Genomic DNA, 19,806 nt, shown 5'->3' with positions numbered 1-19,806 from the left:
CTTGGCTAGCTCTGGCCCGATGTTTACAAAAAATGTATTGAATCTATTTGGAATGACCTCCGGGGTATCCTCCTGCATGTTGTTATACTTGAAGTAGGGAGGGTAGTTGAAGTAGGGAGGGTACTTTCAGTAAGACAGACAATGTCCAAGTTAGAGTCTGTAATAAAATCGGAGAGGAAAGCTTTGTTCGTGAGAGACCTGGTATTGAAGAGAGAGAGTTAACACAGAGTGGTCAACCGACCTCTTAACTCGGTTTGGCTCACGTGATCTCAGCGACCAAAAGGAGTGAATGACGCAGGTGTTGTCATCCCCGGAACGAGGAGTGATTGAATGTTGATTTATTATCAGGGTGGGAGAGAGAGAGGGAGGGAGCGGGTGGACAGGTGTGCATGGTTGACAGTCAATCACGCGCATAGTCACAGCGTGCTGGAATTTGGCAGCAAGCATGCAGCATCCCAACATGCTTAGGTGAAGACCGTCTCGCCCAAAGAAGGAGAGACGCCCCCAGAACATGGCGAAGTTGTGGATAAAGTGGATGTTAGGTGCTGCGCAAACAGATTGGAGCCAGGTATGGAGATAGAGAAGCCTGCTAAAACGAACATCGCTACGGCCCAGTGTTGGGAGAGGGCCAGAGATAAAAGGAGACTTTCCGGAGCTGTTAAGAAGATTAAAAAGTTGAATGAAATGAACTTTTGTCAGCTCCGATGGCGTGTGGGTGGTGTCATTTGTGCCGCAGTGAATGATTACTTTCGTAATTGTTGAGGGCGCTGACTCAAGGATACGAGGACGTTTTTCCAGGATATTGGCGGCGGTGGCACCGGGGAAACAATGAGTGACCGAGTTCACAAAACGTATGTGTCGAACGATGGAGTCGCAGACAATCAGGGCAGTGGGAGGAAAGAGAGGAGTGGGTGGGTTCACAGAAGTGTGAGAAGGGATAGCAGCGGAGGAGGAGGATGTGTGATCTTGTTTTGGAGACAGCTCTACCGGTAGCCAAGGGCGGGGAAGACCACTGGAGCGCCTGTTAACAGCCTCCCGCAGCAGCCTGCGGCGGAAAGAAGAGGATTTCCCTGGCTGTCTGGTCTCCTTCGAACTGACTGGTGGAGAAACCTCCACAGCTGCTACTGCCGCAGCTGGGCTGCGGCAGTAGCAAAATTACCATTCTGATCTTCAAGTTGTTTGTGTCTACTGTAGGGGTGTGAATCTTTGGCTTCACTTCGATTCGATTAACGATACAGTAGTTGGCGATTCGATTCAAGGACGATTTTTTGTTGTTGTAACGATTCGATTCGATTCTGAAAACCACGATTTGATTCAGTAACTTGTAACCAAAATTATATATCCATGAAATAAACATGCAATAATGCAAGTGAGACTATCTGTATTCTTCTGAAAGGTGAAAAATAACATATTTTCATATAGTCCTGCATAATATTTTATGCTGAATACAAATATGTAATTAAACATTGCTCAGTTATTTTGAACAATAGACTACATGCTGGCAGGGGAGAGTGTGTCTTAAACGTATTAAAACATTAATCATAAGTAAGAATCACGATTCATCCGATTAAATGCATTTATATTGATTATTGGTGAAGCCAAAACGATTCATTTTATTTATTTATTTATTTTAGCAGATCGATTTAGTAGAATCTATAGGACTGACAATCGATTAATCGATTAATCGAATGAATCGTTACACTGCTGGCATCTCACCTCCACCAGTTCACGAACACTGGCTGAGCCGTGTGGACTGTGTAGGCCTACTATATCTGCTATTCAGCTGGATAGCCTGCCTTAGTCTGCCGGTTGGTGAGTGGACAACCTGGTTGCTGGCTATATTCCACCGTGGATCCTCTGCGGGAGTGCTTTGGCTCGGTCCGCCTGAGGGGAGCCATCAGCTGTCAGCTGGTTGCGGGCTGGGGTCCGCTGGGTCTCCTGTTCTCAGTGCGTCTACTGACCGGGCGTCGGGACTCCTGGTTCTCCCGGCTACGTGGGTTGGCTGTCCATGGGATAGCTGAGCTGCTGGAGGTTGGTTGGCTGGTGAGCTGCTGACTGCTTGCCGATCGGCCCTCCAGGCTACGTGGGTCTTCTGTCCCGGCTGCCGGGCTGCGGGCAGTTGGTTGGCCTCTGGTGGTCTCTCAGCTGCCTCGCTGGATGTCCGGGTTCCCAAGCTGGTATCTGCTGCGGTCCTCTCTGCTGCGGTCTCCAGGCTACGCAAGTTTGCTGTCCACTGTTTACAGAGCTAGCGGAGGGTTAGCTGATTAGCTGCTAACCGCTGGATCCTCTGACACACTATCCGGGGTGCTACCGCAGGTGACTCTATCACTCGTCTTTCTCTGTCAACACCCGAACATTTCGTACTTTTGAACTGCTGGCCGCTCTGACTTTTGGGCTGTTACAATGAAGCTACTTCTTGCCTTGTTCACTTTGTCTGCGGTATTGGTTCCAAATATATTCCGAATACATGCAGATGCACCTGGACACAGGCCATTGCCTATGGGTCTGCCTAATGTGGTGACCCTCACCTGGTCCTTTCGTGAAGCAATGTCGTTGTCCCTGTATGTGCCTGTTTTGAAAGTTGCAAACTACCTTTGTGTGAGATGTGTATCTCTGTCTTGAAAAATTATTTCACACTGTCAGAACTGGCCTTGGTATCATTCATATTAATGTTCGGAGCCTTGTCCCAAAATTGGACCTAATTAAAATTTGGACACAGTCAACTGATACTGATATTCTTGTATTGTCTGAATCCTGGCTGAGTAAGTCAGTCTCAGACAAAGATATTTTTATTAAAGGTTACAATGTCTTTCGTTGTGATCGGCCCAGAAAAGGTGGTGGTGTTGCTATTTATGTTAAAAATAAGTTCCATGCTACCATCCTTACAGCTGTGACCATCAGCAAGCAATTTGAACTTCTTGCCCTGAAACTTGAATTCTCTCAGGGCCAGTCTATCTCAGTTTTGGGTTGTTATGGACCTCCTTCAGCCTGTTTGGAAGCCTTGTCATCCTTATCCAGCTATGTTGCTGGACTAAATTCCAGTGAGCTACTTTTGGTTGGGGATCTTAATTGTGATTGGCTGTCCACAGCCTCAGACAGCCTCAGATCTGTATGTGACTCTCTAAACTTGTCTCAACTGATTGATAGTCCAACTCGTCCTAATGTTAAACAATCCACAAGATCAACCCTATTGGACTTAATTTTGACAAATGCCCCTCATAAATATAGTGATGTGGGGGTTTTTGCAAACAATGTAAGTGATCATTGTGCCATTGCAACAGTTCGAAAGGCCAAACTTCCTAAAACCAAGCCTCGGCTTCTTCTTAAAAGAGATTTTAAACACTTTTATGAACAAGCTTTTATACATGATCTGGTTTGTTTTGATTGGACCAGAGTTTCTCTCTTTGACAATGTAGAGCTAGCCTGGAGGTATTTTTATGATGGATTTATGTTTTTAATAGACAAGCATGCCCCGTTTCGCAAATTCAGGGTTAAAGGGCGAAACAACCCCTGGTTTTCACCAGAGATTGGAAATCTACTTAAAGATATGTTGCCTGGGCCAGGGCAAGGAAATCCAAAACCCCAGTGGATTGGCTCCTCTTTCGCCAGCTTGGAAATAAATGTACCACCCTAATTAAGAGGGCCAAATCAGATTATTTCATCTCTGAAACCACAAAAAACCATAGTGACCCAAAGACATTTTGGAAAGTCATAAAATCTTCTTCTGGCCATGTGATACCAAGTGATGTGCCATCCCACTTAGTCAAACAGTCTTGCATCCTGACTGACAAATCAGCCATGCTAAATTATTTTAATGAACATTTTAATTCAGCTGGCTTTTTATTTGACTCCTTGCACCCTGATTTGGTAAAATCTAACACAAATTAGGATATTGTGTCAAAGGCATCTGAGGTTGACAGTCAGCTTACTGTTCATCCTTTTCAATTTATGCCAGTGTCAACCACTGAGGTGCGGAGAGCATTACAGAAATTGAACTCCAGGATATCAGCAGGTCCTGATAAACTTGAGCTGTTCTTCTCTGGCTGCTGACTTTATTGCTGAGCCTCTTGCATATATTTTTAACTTGAGTCTGATCAGCAATGAAATCCCAAAGGTCTAGAAAGTCCATCAAGTTGGCTTATCAAAGCAAGCAGCGTCCTGGTTTGGCTACTATCTGTCAAACAGAACACAATGCGTGCAAATGGCCGGCTCCACCTCTTCCTTTTTAGAAGTTTCCAAAGGGGTGCCCCAAGGTTCGATACTTGGACCTATTTTATTTTCCATTTATATCAATAACTTGTGTGAAAATTTGTCAAATGCCATGTATCACTTTTATGCTGATGACACTATCATCTGTTGTTGCTCAGCATCTGTTACACAAGCTTTTGAGTTTCTGCAGTCATCTTTCAATGTTGTCCAGTCTCGTTTGAGGGAACTAAGGTTGGTCATAAACACTGATAAAACAAAGCTCATGTTGTTTTCTCATTTAAGTGGAGAAACAACAAATGTCCCATTGATTTTAACTTAACCTGTTTTTCTCTCAGAGCAAGGAAACTTGTTGTTTCATCAACCTTTCTTCCTCTGTTGGATTATGGAGATGTATTGTATATGGGCGCCTCGGCCAAATGTTTACAGTCACTGGACACCGTGTATCACTGTGCGTTGAGATTTTTGACTGGTTGTAGACGCTTAACTCATCATTGTGACCTGTACACTAACTCTGATTGGCCATCTTTGAAGGTGCGCAGGCATATACACTGGCTGAAGCTTATTTATAAAGCTCTTCTTGGTTTGGTGCCTTCTTACTTATGTTCATACCTTCAAAGAACTAGAAGCCACTATGCCTTGCGTTCCTGTGATATCTATAAATTGTCGTGCATCATGTCCGCACTGAGCTCAGGAAAAGAGCGTTTAGTTTTGCTGCTCCCACCGCATGGAACTTTCTCCAAAATGAATTGATAATGACGGATCTCATTTCACTTGAAGCCTTTGGCTCAATGCTAAAAGTCAAAATACGCGAGACAATTGGTCAGTGCCTGTGTTTCTGATTTGTACTCCATGGTTAAGATTCTGCACTTTATCTGTAAATCAATTTGCACATTGTAAATCGTTGTTCTCTTTTAACTTAGTGTTTGTAAACTGTCACTTTATCATGTAATGCTGCTATGACGTGTGTTGCTGCCTTCTTGGCCAGGTCACCCTTGTGAAAGAGATCCTGATCTCAATGGGTTTTTATCTGGTTAAATAAAGGTTAAATAAAAAATAAAAAGGAGTAGCAGCAATCGCTGGAACAAAAGCGGCCCAGGTGACGTCGGCAGGGTGAACGGGGACATCAGGTGGTAGCGAGGCAAAGCGGTTGGTGAGGTTGAGGGTCGGAGGCCCGGTCCTAACTTTGCCCACCACCACAAGACCAGGGGGGCTGCGAGCTGGGGGTTGAGCACGAGGAGGGCCGGTAACAGGGTGATGAAGATGGGTCCCAGAGGATGGTGTCGGCGATGGCGGGGTTCATGGAGGAGATGATTTTGGACTGTTTGGCTGCGGTGTCAGTCGGTGAGGAGAGAGTCTTTTTTCCAGAGTTCGTCTGAGAGTCGTCTGATGTTATCCTTGAGGTGAGTGATGTGTTTCTCTGCTTTTCAGCAATCATCGCAGGGGCTGGTGGTGGGTGGTGAGGTGCAGGGTGCCATGTTTGGAGCAGATGGTGGCTGTGGAAAGGAGCAAAACAGCTCCGGCAGAAAAGGTGTTTGCGTATAGTAGGTTTGCTAGCAGCTAGCTAGGTCGTTAGTGTAGCTTCAGAAAGAGAGGCAGTGCTGTGTTCGAAATGCCATACTAACGTCCTACTCGTACTAAATTGTCACGTAAATTTGAGTACGTAGTGCGTTCACATACAATAGTATGTGGTAGTGATGTTACGAGATGGGCCGAGGCTTCGAAGCGTGTGTCGAGTAATGGAGGGGGCGTTTCCGCGAAGCGCGTATCGAGGCTTGCTTCATTTAGGGGAGGGGCCAAAAATGATGACGTCTGAAGCCTCGCTGCCCGGCTGTACCACGTGACTGCTTCGGGAAGTGGTTCAGAGTTTGCCGCGAGGTTTTACAGCTATAGACCCCTCAGGCTCCATTCAAAATGTGGGTTTTGAAGCAGAGTTGCGGCCAGTTGAGAGTTTGGATAGTAGAGTTTGGATAGCGTTTATATAGTTTGGAGATAGTTTGGAGAGTTTAGGGTTGAGAGAGAGAGAGATTTAGGAGAGTGATGATATAACCATTTGGGGAAAATTTACACACGCAGAATAAATTCAAACAATGAATCATACACATATGTGATCATTTATGTACAGAAATTAATTCATCACGGAGCGGCCGGTGGCGCAGTGGTTAGGGCAGAAGCTGGGGAACATTAGTCTTTTAGGGGGGGGGAAGAAGGAAGGAAAGGGGGGAGAGGGGGGGAAGAAGAAAAGGAAGGAAAAAGAGAGGAAAAAGAGAGGAAAAAGGGAGAAAAGGGGAGAAAAAGGGGAAAGGGAAGGGAAAGAGAGAAATGTAGGCCTCCATTACATTTTCCACCTATTCCATTGTTAAAAAACAAATAAAAACCGGAGGCTGTGGAGTTTTTTGTGCAATTGTTCAGACTTGGAATGGAACAGAAGGTTGGCGGTTCAAGTCTCACCGGTGACAAACATAACCTTTTTTTTTCATGGATATATTCAAGATCTCTTGCGCAAATATAATTACCCTTGTCCTCTATTTACACACATATGCACTTATTTTAATGGGATTGTCCTTATTACTATGTTACTTTCTATTCCACTATTGTTATAGCCATACAGCTATTCACAGCACACCTGTGCATTCTTTAGCAAGCTAATTGTTTAGTTATTATTTGTATTGTGACCTGTAGGCTCAATTTAGCCTCCATCTTCAACCTACAAGTTTTTCAACTATTAATCATTTTGTGTGCATATTATACTGCAATAGTAGTATGTTGCTTCCTCTTGTGGAGTGAATCAGGCTAATGATTCGAATAAGATGACCAGCAAATAAATCTTAAAACATTTGTATGTATATAAACATGTTTATTTGAACAAATAAGTTATAACATATATAATATATTAACATGGTTGATCTCTGTTCCTCCTCTCCGCCAACCACTGCTCCTTGGTCAGGGACTCGAAGGAGGGGCAGAAGATCGTCCCCTTGTACTGGCTGTGGCCAGTCGCTGCAGTCCGGGGCTCCCCACACCTCCTACATTTATTGGCCTCCACAGTTCTTTTGTAAGGCCTTTTCTTTTGTGGGGCTTGGGGAGGCACTGCTGAAGGGACGGCAAACATAATGAGGGGCTGGGCGTGAGGGTAGGGCAACAGGGGGTTGACCGGGAGGAATGGTGTGCTAGGGAGGGATTGGGTGAGGGCAGGAGTGCCGGAGAAAGCAGGGGCCCGGGGGGGGGGGGGCAGGGTTGGCAAAAACAAATGGAGCAGCGGTGCTGCTGAAGACATTGGCAGGGGCGGGAGGACGGGGAAACAGCCGCCTCTGTGCTGTCTTAAAACTGGGCCTCGGTGCGGGTGCTGCTGCTGCTGCTGCTGCGGGTGCTGCTGCTGGTGGTGCTGCTGCTGCTGCGGGTGCTGCTGCTGGTGCTGGTGCTGCTGCTGCTGCTGGTGCTGGTGCTGCTGCTGGTGGTGCTGCTGCTGGTGCTGCGGTGGCAGTGGCCCTCTTGTTCATTTTGGCCCGCCCCGCTGTGCTCACCGGGAGGTGGTATAAATAGTTCGCCAGGCCCGGGGTTTGAGGAGCCTCAGCGGGGCGGTCCATACCCGGAGGTAAGACTACAGTGGCCACAGGCACAGGGGCAGGCAGGTCCACACCCTGGCACAACATCGAGACACCCTGCCTGGCCACCCTCCTGTTGTGCCACTGGATGAGGGTGGTCTGGTTCACCTCAACCAGCTGCAGGCTGGTGGTGGACATCACGGCCCCGTTGGCCAGGATGAGCTGCCTGATCTTCCGGTAGTCTCTTAGCATCAGACTCCACCTTCTTGGTAGGGGAAGGGTGGAGGGTGCAGAGCCTGACGCAGATGGCGTCTACCAGGCAGCAGCATGAGGGCCACTGTGCAGGAGATGCACTCGCTGTAATAGTGCATCTCCGCAAACTGTCCACGCCTGACGTGAACTCCCCCTTCTTCTTTGGCGACCTGAAGCGCCCAGTCAGCAGCCTGTCCTGGTGCCGTGCATGGTACACTGCCTTCTGCTGGTCGTAGGGCAGCAGGTCCTCCCACAGGCCGACGATGATGCCTACGTCCCGGTTGCTGAGGGCCAAGCTGGTCTGGCTCCTCAGCCCCACCAGGTACTCGGCTAGGCGGTCCACCCTGTCCAGGCCTGGGATGTTGTTTTCATCCACTGCCTGAAAAATAAAACCATTATAACATTGATGCTGGACAAATAGGAAACAAATAAAAATGTTATGTTTCGCTATTTCTCAAAGGTACTTACCAACTGCTCAACAGGAACCTGTGGGGTGGCACCCGGAGCGGTGACAGCAGCTGACGCAGGTGGTGGTGGTGGTGGTGGAGAAGGAGGAGGAGGTGGAGCAGCGGACCAGGAACCACTGGTGGAGGGCTGAGCAGGTGGAGGTGGTGGTGGAGAAGGAGGAGGAGGTGGAGCAGCGGACCAGGAACCACTGGTGGAGGGCTGAGCAGGTGGCAAAGAAATGAGGGTGGAGAAGGCCTCCAGACTAGCCTCGGTGTCGTCCGTGAAGCCCTCATCCTCTGCCTCGTCGGCATGGTCCTCCAGCAGCTGCTCCGTCTCCTCCCCCTTAGGATCCATGTCCTGAATGCACTTCCCCGTCTGCGTGTACAGGTAGTCAATGCCTATCAACCTACCTGGGAATGAAAACAATATTGGAATTAGCAGAATAAGTACATCAACATGCGTGGAACCCATATTAATGTTGGTCTGAATATAGATAGAAAGTGTGAAGCCCCCATTAATTATTTGATTATAGCACCTTCTTGTTATGACTTTTTAACATATTTATGATGACAGATTGGACGACAGAATATGCAAATATGTGAATCTAATCTGTTTTGCAGAATTAAAAACATTTTATTTCAAACGTATACAAGCCTGGTCGTCATTTCATGTCCCAGTGTGAAGCATTCAGTATTCAGTGCAACTTACCAGTGTACTTGGTGGGGGGGCGGAAGGAGGGGACAAACATCTGTCCAAACACATTGGTGCCAAATGTGTTCACACAATGTACGAGGTCCCCCGAGTAGCTGAGGAGAGCGGACATCTTCTCAGCCACAGCAGCAGCAGCCCGGTCCTGGTTCCACCGATTCAGCCCGTCCAGCAGGTAGAGCTGGAAGTTCAGGTCATTGGCCTGGGTCCCTGAAAGTAGAGAATATTGTATTATAAAACATGTATTAACAATAATAGTAAATGGTCGTCAGTGTGTTAGACGCTGGTGATGCCAGTAAAACTCACCTGGAATAAAGCGGTTCAGGTGGCAGTGGAAGGACTCCAGGGATGTTGAGCCTCGCGCACACCTGTACTTGGTCAGGACGACGCCCTCCTTGGTGGTGGTGGTGCCGGTCTTCGTGTAAAGAGGCACACCTGGCAGGTCCTGGATGCACTTGACGTGCCTCTTCTGAACCCGCCAGATGTGCTCCATCCTGACCCGGTCCAGGAGGGGAACACCCAGCAGGTCCCTCCCTTTGTCCCCCATCAGCTCCTGCAGCAGGGCCTCCACCTGGCGGATGGTGGCCTCCTCTCCGCGGGTCCTTCGCCTGCAGTACAGCGCCAAGTGAGCCTTGTTTAATCGGCTGTCCACCATAGCCTCAGAGATGCCGGGCACACCCTCCCTCCGAAGCTCCTCCCTCTTGGCGTGGCGCAGAAGGGCCACATCTTCAGGGTCCCACTCAAAGAGGCAGACGGAGACCTTGGCCATGAAGATGGGTTACAGGGCGTGGGCGTCAGTCGTGCATCCGGCCGCAAGCCGCCGAAGGAAATGCCAGATGTCCAGCCGGATGACGAGGTCTGGCTAGCCGCCGAACCTGGCCTTCAGTTTGCTCTCCCCTCCCGTCTCCTTGCAGCAGCCACAGTCCACGTAGAGCAGTATAGGGGGAGCCACGCCTGCCTCGCTGTAGCGCCTGATGAGGCCTGAAACCATCCGGTCCAGTCCAGGTCCCTCCTGGGCTGTCAGGACGCTGATCAGGACCTGCCCCTTCTCATTGCTGACGGAGGACATCCAGAGTGCCGTCCCTTTGGCGGCTCCAGCCAGCTTTTTGGTAATCTGGAATTAAACAGAATCAACTTATTCAGAGTGCTTTCAAAACAATAATAGAAATTAGAATAAGAACAAAACGGAAGCAAAATATATACGGTACACGAAAGTACATCTAGGAATAAACATATAAAATAGGCATTTACACACGCAAAAATGCACATTAAATAAACATTGACACATTTGTGACTATAATTGAAATGGCTCACAAGCTGGGATATGGTGTTATGAGAAAACAACACATTTCATATATTGTTGAAGCATTGTTGTTGATGTCCTTTTTACCTTCTTTGTAGAATCCATTTTCAAAATGGAGCCAAACGTGGAGGTGATGCTGGCCTTGATGTGGCCCATACGGCTCATCAAGTCCTTCCCGTAAACGGTCAGGAGCCACCTGTTGGTCGGGACTGCGATAGGCTCGGGGGGCCTCTGACAGACCACAGGGAAGAGACTGGGCCTGCTGGCAAAGTCATTGGCCAGCTCCATGTAGCGGGCCAACCGCTGCAGCCACTCCTCGCTGTGGTTCTCTAGCAGCTGTTTGGCCAGGCGTGTGGAGCTGTTGCCGAGGGTCCTCTCCCGTAGCAACCGGATGACTCGGATGTCACACGCATACCTTTGTGGACAGGTATAAGGGTATCAAATTATTAGGTTTTGTTGGACAAAGAGTTTTCTATTGGCAAAATGTTATCAATATTTTTGATCTAATATTGATATTCTATGGGGTTTAGTGTGATCAAATATTGCTATTTCCTGGATTACTGATTACTGAAAAAAGATATTTGCTTTCATGATCTGAACTCACTTGCGGGTCAGGATGAGGCGGAACTCCCCGCGGAGAGCCAAGCTCAGCTGGTCCAGGACGGTCTGGCTCGTGGACAGGTAGTTCGTAACGCAACCGGAAGCGTTGCACCTGAGGGTCTCCGTCACCATCAGGTAGTACCTGTCCACGTCCAGGACCTTCCGTGCCCTCTTGTGGATGCCGGCCCCGGTGAGCTGCCCCTTGCACTTGGGGCAGGACAGCCTCACCTTCCACAGGTGGTAGGGCATCCACACCAGGAGCCGGTGCAGGAAAAAGCGATCTGGTGACGGGACCTGGTTGTAGATGAGGGCAGGAACCGGTGGCTCATACCAGAGCTGGACGTCCGAGCAGCCGCTGGTTCCTCCACAGCGTGGACGCAATCCAGCGCTGGTCCTGCTGGGGAATGGTCTTCCTCATTTCCACCGGCAGCCAGAACTGATCTGGAGCAGCAAGAGGAGGAGCAGGGAGGGGACCTGGAGGAGCAGGGAGGGGCCCTGGAGGAGCAGGGAGGAGACCTGGAGGAGCAGGGAGGAGACCTGGAGGAGCAGGACTCGTATCTGATACAACCTACATAAAGAAAATGAAAAAGATCATAAATCATCTATCTGCTACACGCTACAGTATGTAAGACCTGTATAGAGGTTATTACAGTTGCACTAACCAGAGGGGAAGAGCTGGTCCTCACAGCCGACATGACAGGGCTGGACGGAGGCAGAGAGAAAGGGGAGACAGGCCTGAAGAATCTGGGACTGGAAGGGGGAGTCACTCGAGGTGGGGTAGCGGATGGAGTGCTTCTCCCAGCCGGGACAGTGGCAGGGCTGGAGGGACGCTGGGAGAGAGGGGGAAACGGAGCTGATGAAGTACAATTACAAAACAAGGATAGTGTTTGGCTGTATGGCTGTGTTTTTAGGCATCAGGCACAGCTATAGGTACATCCATTACCTCAACAGGCCTCCTGGTCACATTGACATTCGGCTTGGCTGCAGCAGACAAAGTCCCACCGAACCGCGCTTTCTCAAACTGAAAATCAAACAAGAATAGTCTTAATAAAATGGTGTTAAAAATGACATTATACACACCAATACCATACAGTGATACGCATGAAAGTTATGTAAACACACAGATCTGAGATGAGTTGATCATGGCTAACCAGGTGAATGGTATTTAATGTGATGGAAATATTCACCGATGCCAGCGTCAATGCAGGCCTCACAGGGCTCCGTGCAGGCGCAGCTGAGGTGGAGGCTGAGGTAGCTGAGGTGGAGGCTGAGCTAGCTGCAGGACTTCTCACAGACTGACAGAAACAATAAAACAATTAAACAAGCATTAATACTAATCAATAATGGATTTTGTCCACATCACAAATTGTAAGCCTACAAAATCCATTTATTTCACCAGGCTCTCAATATTACCTGCTGGGGGTGAAAGCCACAGGTACATGCCTGCGCTACCCTTAAAATTGAGGTCTGCCCACGCAGCATCATGGGACACTTCTCAATCTGTAATTAATTGAAATGCACGATTTACTTACAGACACAATCGGTTCACTTTGGAGTTTTGGTTTACTGTTGGGGCAAAGTTTACCTTCTGGTACAGGTTGTGCCACTTGGCCTGTCTCGGAGATGGCCTGTTCCCTGCACTGGAGGGCCAAGTGCCAGAAGAGGCAAATGCCTTCAGGCGGCTCACCCACTCCTCAGACCCCATGGCTCTATGCTTCTTAGTAGTAGACATCTGAAGACAAGGGGAAGAATGGCCAAGTTACCACACATTGTCAAAGACATATGCTATACATGTGTGTGTGTGTGTGTGTGTGTGTGTGTGTGTGTGTGTGTGTGTGTGTGTGTGTGTGTGTACAAACTAAGACTCATCATATTTGGTATGGGACTGTTAACCTTTACCTAGCTTTACACTTCATGAATCACATGATACAAAATAATCCCTAGTATATCCACATGTAATTTAAAAGGGTCGTTTACCGTAGGTGAATTAAAATGGTCGTTCACCGTATTCATACTACTAGGTACTACTGAGGCTAACATGCATTAAGTTAACCCAAGTTAGTAAAGTTAAACCGATGCTTACATGCTAGTAAATTAACCAAAGTCTGTGAAATGACAAGGAAAAGTATCATGTCCGGACAACTTCAGACAATTCGCACGGTCAGACTTTTGGATTAAACAATACGAATATTCAGTAGCTAACGAACTAAAGAATTTATAATATCGATCATGTCCGCGATGTATTGTTTCTTAAATCTAAAGCATTTGTTGTAATGTAAATTGCAAACAGTTAGAAGAGCGTACTACGTGCTTACTAACGTTAATACCGCTACCTAACCCTAACCCTTTCCAAAGCATGACCTGTCCGAATTTATAAGGTGGATAATTTCCACGATTGAATGTGTTAAATATGTTAAATGTGTTAAATGTGTCATTCAAATCCTTACCGTGCACTGCAGAGTCGTTTTCAGTAATGCGTAATAACGTGTTTGCGTTACCGATTCCGATTTCGGAACGGCGCTGTCCTCTCCGTGATTGGTCATTCGTACGGAGAAAGCAGCGAAGTGATTGGTGAAATGAGGAGGAAAGATTGAGGAAATCCGATGATTCCCCCCCGCTTCCTGTCCGTGATTGGCTTAGCGCAGGGAGAGAAATGGACAGTGGAACGTGTGATTGGTCAAAAGATATTGGAAATCCGATGATTTGTTTGGACGATCCAAAATCTAGAAAGCAGACGGATCGGATTTAGGTAGCGCCAGCCGCCTCATGTACAGAGGCTCAACGTCCTCGGCGCGGCGATCCCGGGTTCGACTCCCGGCCTGGTTTCCCCCAATGTCTTCTCCCTGTTACCACACTGTCTGTATAGAATAATAAAACGGCTTGAATGATCTTTAAGTAATTATTTGGTGATCCATTTTTTGTAATTCATAGTCATTCCCAACAGACATAACAGACACAAAAATTCAATGCATCACACATTATGTGGTTCAGATACAGCTGCCTGTGATTATACACTTGGCCAGTAGGTGGTTTCGTGTGCACATGAAGCTTCGAGAAATTAACCCTTTCTCGAACCAATTGGCTCAAGTGGTTCGATGCCTCATGAGGCTTCATCTCACCATCACTAGTATGTGGATTTGTGTACGCGAGAAATGCCCGGATGTATACTGCATTGGCAAGAATTTCTGAGTATACAGCGGACCTTGCTAAATCTACTCAACTTCCCCAAAATGCATTGCGGCTCGTCTGACTTCTGAAAAGTTTTGGATAATGGCGGACGATTACGGTGATTTTGGCGACAGCCCGACACAAACCGCGTACACATGTAAGTATACTGTAACACGATTTTTATATATAGTTTCCAGCTGACTTTTAAATCGTATTGATAATGAACGTTACTTTATTGTTGTTGGAATTGTACGTTAACGTTACGAATCGGAGTGTGTGCCATTTTTACCGACGTTAACTAAGAATAAAGTTAATGTTAAACCGTGGTTATATATTTACTAACGGTGATTAATAACGCCGTGCACCGTTGTCTGTTAAAGGGACGGATGCAGACACCGAGCGCCTCATTCAGTGGAGGGAACGATGAGGAGACATTCACCGGCAGGAGGGATGCTGCTCTGAGAGGCTTCACTTAAAACATGTGGTGTTAAATGTGACAATTCTCATATGCAGGGCTTAACTACTACTGGTGCATATTTAGCTACTCAATGATATAATCGCGCGTTCACCGGACGCGATAGACGCGTGTATCGCGCCGCTTGATCATTTTGGACTATTCGCGTCATTCGCGCATGACGCTCATTTTTGAACTGTGGGCGCCCCTTTCTCCCGCTCTCTTTCCACGTCGACCATGGCTGATATCTCCACCGTTGCTGCACTGCACCTGCTGTAAAAGTCCCAGAAACGCCGGAAAACCACCCACCGTCGTGTCTGGGTTCATGAAGTTACCGGGTCCCACCTCCTCACCGACCTTCACCCACGCCTCCTCTTTTTTTATTTTGTCCCGGTAGAACACCGCTGTGGTGTCGTAGAGCAACGGGTGCCCACACACAGCAACAATTATATTCTCCTCCATGTTGGTCTGAGTGTAAACAACGGGTACGTGAGGGAAGTGACGTCGTCGGCTTGAACTCGTCGCTGATTGGATGTCGCGGCGCGATGCCGCCTGAAAAGTTCTATTTTCAACTTTATTTGCGTCGCTTCAGACGCGCCATTCGCTTCATTCGCGTCAGACGCGCCATTCGCTTCATTCGCGTGAAGGTACGTGTCCACAGGGGCGATTTTAAACGCGGGTGGACGCGCCGCTTCCCAGTATTGCACGCTTGGTGCAATACTGGGAACACGTACAGTTCATGGCTGCACCTGATTGGACGATCGCTTTCACAGCTGTCCTGTCTGCTCCAGAGTTCGCAGACCAACATGGCGCTCGTTTGGAAACTTTCTCTTATTTTACGAAAATAGTTCACCGGAAGGTGTTTCTGAAAACATTTTAAGCGAGAAATAAGGTGCTCTCCTTTAAACAACAAATTTTTGCGAGCGTTCGCGAGCGTTCCCGAGGCGGCGAGTCGAGCCCGGCGCCTCTGATTAGCATAAAGTAGATTCGACTTCAACTTTAGGCAAATGAGGAGCGGCCAACTCGCGCGCCGTCTCTCGACATTCGCCGCGACGCAGGGCCGGTTTTTGCTATGGGCAATGTGGGCGACCGCCCAGGGCGCAATCTATGTGAGGGCGCACGAGCGAGTGCCCTCCAAAAAAAAAAATACAAAAAATACAAAAAAAATACAAAAATAAAAAATAAATAAAAAAACTGTCGCCGTATCTCTATACTACCGCCGCTCATTTCCATGTCAAAGTTGGTGGAGTGGGCGCTTGGGCGCCCTCACGTCAACTTGCTGCTGAGAGTCAGAGTCATACAGGTTATGTGTGTGTGTCAGAAGAGGCAAGAGGGAGGGGGGCGGCGGGGGATCAACTTGCGACTGCAGAGGTCGGCAAGAGGGAGGGGGGCGGGGGATAGACTGATCCTAGGCCACCACACAACACAAACTGCTCCCAAATAAAATTGTATTTCATTCCTAAAATTAACATAGACCCATATACCTACATGTAATTAATTGGGTTATGTGAAAAATGTAAAAAAAAAAATAAATAAATCTGTGTCAATCTCCGTGAATTTATTTACGTGATGTCACGTGACTCCGGTTGATTGACAGGCGAACGGACGGTGTTGGCAAAAGGTCATGCAAAAGTTAATGATGTCGAGTCTTCATCTTCATCATGGATAAAGGTAAAAGACCAAAGAAGCCATCAGGTGCCCAGTTCAGAAAAAGAAGAAAAGAAGAAGAGGAGAAACGGGCAAAAGATAAAGGTATGCAGATTTCTAGTGTGACGTGAGGGACAGGCTATAGGCTATTTATTAGCCTCTTGCTAATATGTTGCTATTAGCCACAGAAGACAACTTTGTCGCTGAATTTGGTTTTTAGTTTTGCTAACTATTAGAATTGAGGCATCATCTCATGCAACTTATTTCACCCATAGGCAACCTAGTCTAGTTTGTGTTTGCAACACAAGTGCATATTCACACAGACGTCCTCCTGACTGTGGAAAACAATATCAATCATACAGTTGCACAACAGATTTCGTATGATGATGTAATTGATAATTTTGCAGCAAAGAAGGCTAGAAAAGTCAAGTTTTAGATTGCACTTCACACCTGTTGGTAATGTTAATGCCAGTTGTAAACAGGGTGAAAAACCTGCTACAGTCTGAGCACTGAATTCAGATTATGTTAATTATCTGCTGTTTCTCTATGAACAAAACTGGTGTGTTATCATAACTGGAACTATTCAGAGATGGTATTAGGATGATGCAAAACAAAACTCGTATGTAAAATACAATATCGTTTACTGCACTAATCTTTTTTTAATGCTCCACAGAGTAGTTTTATTTGTTGTTGTTTTTTTTAGCTTTCTTCAGGGATTTTTCAAGCATGGTTATTAGATCCTGTGGAATCCTTGTGCAATTTACATTGGTGTTTATATACTGTATTTATTTATCTTGTTTTTTCTCTGTTCTTGTTACCTTTTTGTATTTAAGATGATATATATTAAAATAATACAAATAATATAATATATTGTTGTGTTGGTGTCAGGGTTTGGGGGTAAGTTTTTTTTTTTTTTTTTTTTTTTGGCAACGAGGTGGGGGGGGCGTTGCAAGGGATGGTTCGCCCAGAATGCATTGCACAGCTTTTCACATAGACAATGAATGGGACGCGGGGAAACACCGCTGCCTGTGGACACGCACCTAGACGCGCCATTCGTGTCATGGTACAGAACTCCGGCAGCGACGCAACGGACCGTCGAACGCACCCGCGAGTGGGCAGTTCTGTGTTCAAGTTGGATCAATTGGATAGACGTCCTGTGAAGTGGGCGGGACTTGAGTTTTGCTCTGCCGTTTCCAACATGGCGGCCGGGCCACAAACGATCTCATTTTACAGTTAAACTACAAGCTAAATCATGTTTCTGAAAACATTTGAGGCGGGAAATGTGTAGTGCAGTAACAGAATCTGGATTCATATTTGATCAACACTGCCTAGTTTGATAGTTTGAACGAAGTTTCTGGAGCCGGCGGCATTGCGTTGGACGGACGGCATTTGCATAAAGTTCAATCCATCGAACTTTATGCAAATTCACGTACGGCGACAGGGCCGCCAATTCGACGTGCCGTATCCATCATGCGGAGCTCCTGCTCTACATAGACAATGAATGGGATCCGTTGACTTGACGTCTGTTGCCGGAGTTGGTGTGTCTGTACCATCAGGTTGAACACCTGCGTATATAGATGGGAGATGGCCTGCTCTCCTGAGATGTCTACCTGAAACGTTTCTGTTGAACAGCAAAAAATCATCAATGAACTGTAACACTTTTCTACGTGCTGTTCTTCATATAGGATGTTTATTGAAGAACATTAGATGGAGGGAAGGTGGACCCGGATGGACAAAGAAGAAGTGGGAGAACATGAAGCAGAAATACAAGGTGAGTTGGAAGCAGTTTAAAGTATTGAACTCTACATGCTTGATGTGAAGCATAAAATAAACCAGATGAAGTTGTCTTTCTTATTAATAATCTGGTAAAGTCAGTGCTGGGTAATATCTACAATGTGTTCAAACATCAGAGTCCATTAAGTTGGTCCCATGTGGAACAGTATTACAGTACATATTATAATATATGTCTAGTGGTGAATAGTTGATCTAAACAATGATTATGAGAAGTGTTGTTTGTATGAACTGACGGTGTCAGCACTGAGGGAGGAGAGGTCACTGCTGCACACTGGAAGTGTTTGTTGTCATGGATGAGGTGATGGAGCAAAGACCTGCTATTACCCCACTACACCCCATCTCCTCAGCCATGATGCCAACCACTGCAGCAGGGTCTCTTCTCCAGAGCAGGAGGGAAATAGACCTGAAGGCCTAAAACATGAGTCAACAATCATATATATATATATATATTCAGATATTTATTATTTAGATTTGTACACAACCTAATAATCGTAAAACATTAAACAGGAAACATTTGCCTGTAAGAACTTCTACTGTGTGGTATTACTTATAAACTGTACTACTGATAAACACAAATAAAACCTCAACAATAATCATATTCCTGCAACACAGGGATCTGGACAATTGGAGCAGACACTGCAGCTACGAGCCTCTGAGGATGTCCCAGGACTGCTGGAGTGGCTCGTTGGCTTCGTCGCTGTCATCCCCATCACCACCGTGGAACTATGGACATGGAACCCATCTGTTCTGTTAGTAAGCAGTGGACGAGGTTCTCCGTGGAACGCCTTGAAAGACAGAAGTCCTTCCTTAAATCCCCTTCCCGAAGTAGAGGCCCATCGGGGGAATAGGAGGATTGACCTGCAGTACGGCCGTCTGGCACCAACCTGTAACAGAAAACATCAGATATTACATTTATTCTGAATGGTTTCATATAAATTTGTTGTTAAACTACTTATTTCTTCTTATCATACACGTATTGCAACCTGTATATATAACATGGATTATTTGTCTAATAAATTATTCACTAATATCCCACTTGCTTGTACTTTGTTTATTTTTAATCACACCAAACTCATACATGATATTATTAAAACCACTTATATTAGCCTACATGTAGCCTACATTTGTTTATGCATGCATATGCACATCTATTGATAATCAAATAACAAAGGAACGTATTTAAACAAGATAAGTCATATCACTTACTTCAGAGGGAAATCCAAATTCCATGTACATGTGAATAATGTAGCTCCTCCGACGGGCCGATTGCCTGCGTCGTCTCCGTGGTGAAGGTGCTGGTGTTCCGTGGTCAGAGGTATAATACGATCTATGAACGATAGGGGTGTGAATCTTTGGCTTCACAGCGATTCGATTAACGATACAGTAGTTGGCGATTCGATTCAAGGACGATTTTTTTGTTGTAACGGTTCGATTCGATTCTGTAAACCACGATTAAATTCAGTAACTTGTAACCAAAATTCTATATCCATGAAATAAACATGCAACAATGCAAGTGAGACTATCTGTATTTTTCTGAAAGGTGAAAAATAACATATTTATTCTAGAAAAAAGTAGTCCTGCATAATATTTTATGCTGAATACAAAATGTAATTAAACATTGCTCAGTTATTTTGAACATTATTCAATAGACTACATGCTGGCAGGGGAGAGAGTGTCTTAAA

At 46.4% G+C, this 19,806-nt stretch overlaps 1 protein-coding gene and 1 long non-coding RNA gene across 2 annotated transcripts; one reads left to right on the top strand and one right to left on the bottom strand.

The window, feature by feature from the left end:
- The first annotated feature begins 5,484 nt into the window (after positions 1-5,484).
- Positions 5,485-18,868, top strand: LOC311017221. The gene is made up of 4 exons (XR_014597604.1): positions 5,485-5,897; positions 14,242-14,386; positions 18,016-18,101; positions 18,737-18,868. It is a non-coding gene; the product is annotated as an uncharacterized lncRNA (long non-coding RNA).
- Positions 7,100-9,927, bottom strand: LOC311017748 (uncharacterized protein; the record flags this gene model as incomplete). Its single annotated transcript, XM_084016326.1, has 6 exons — positions 7,100-7,299; positions 7,796-8,013; positions 8,090-8,382; positions 8,472-8,856; positions 9,155-9,368; positions 9,465-9,927. The coding sequence occupies 6 exons, from the start codon at positions 9,925-9,927 to the stop codon at positions 7,100-7,102; spliced, it is 1,773 nt and encodes a 590-aa protein (XP_083872452.1).
- Positions 18,869-19,806: the final 938 nt, after the last annotated feature.

Source organism: Eutrigla gurnardus (genome assembly GCF_963514095.1).
Source record: "Eutrigla gurnardus genome assembly, chromosome: 8".
Lineage (NCBI taxonomy): Eukaryota > Metazoa > Chordata > Actinopteri > Perciformes > Triglidae > Eutrigla > Eutrigla gurnardus.
The sequence above is the reverse complement of the archived record's forward strand: the minus strand, read 5'-3'. Positions and strand labels throughout refer to the sequence as shown.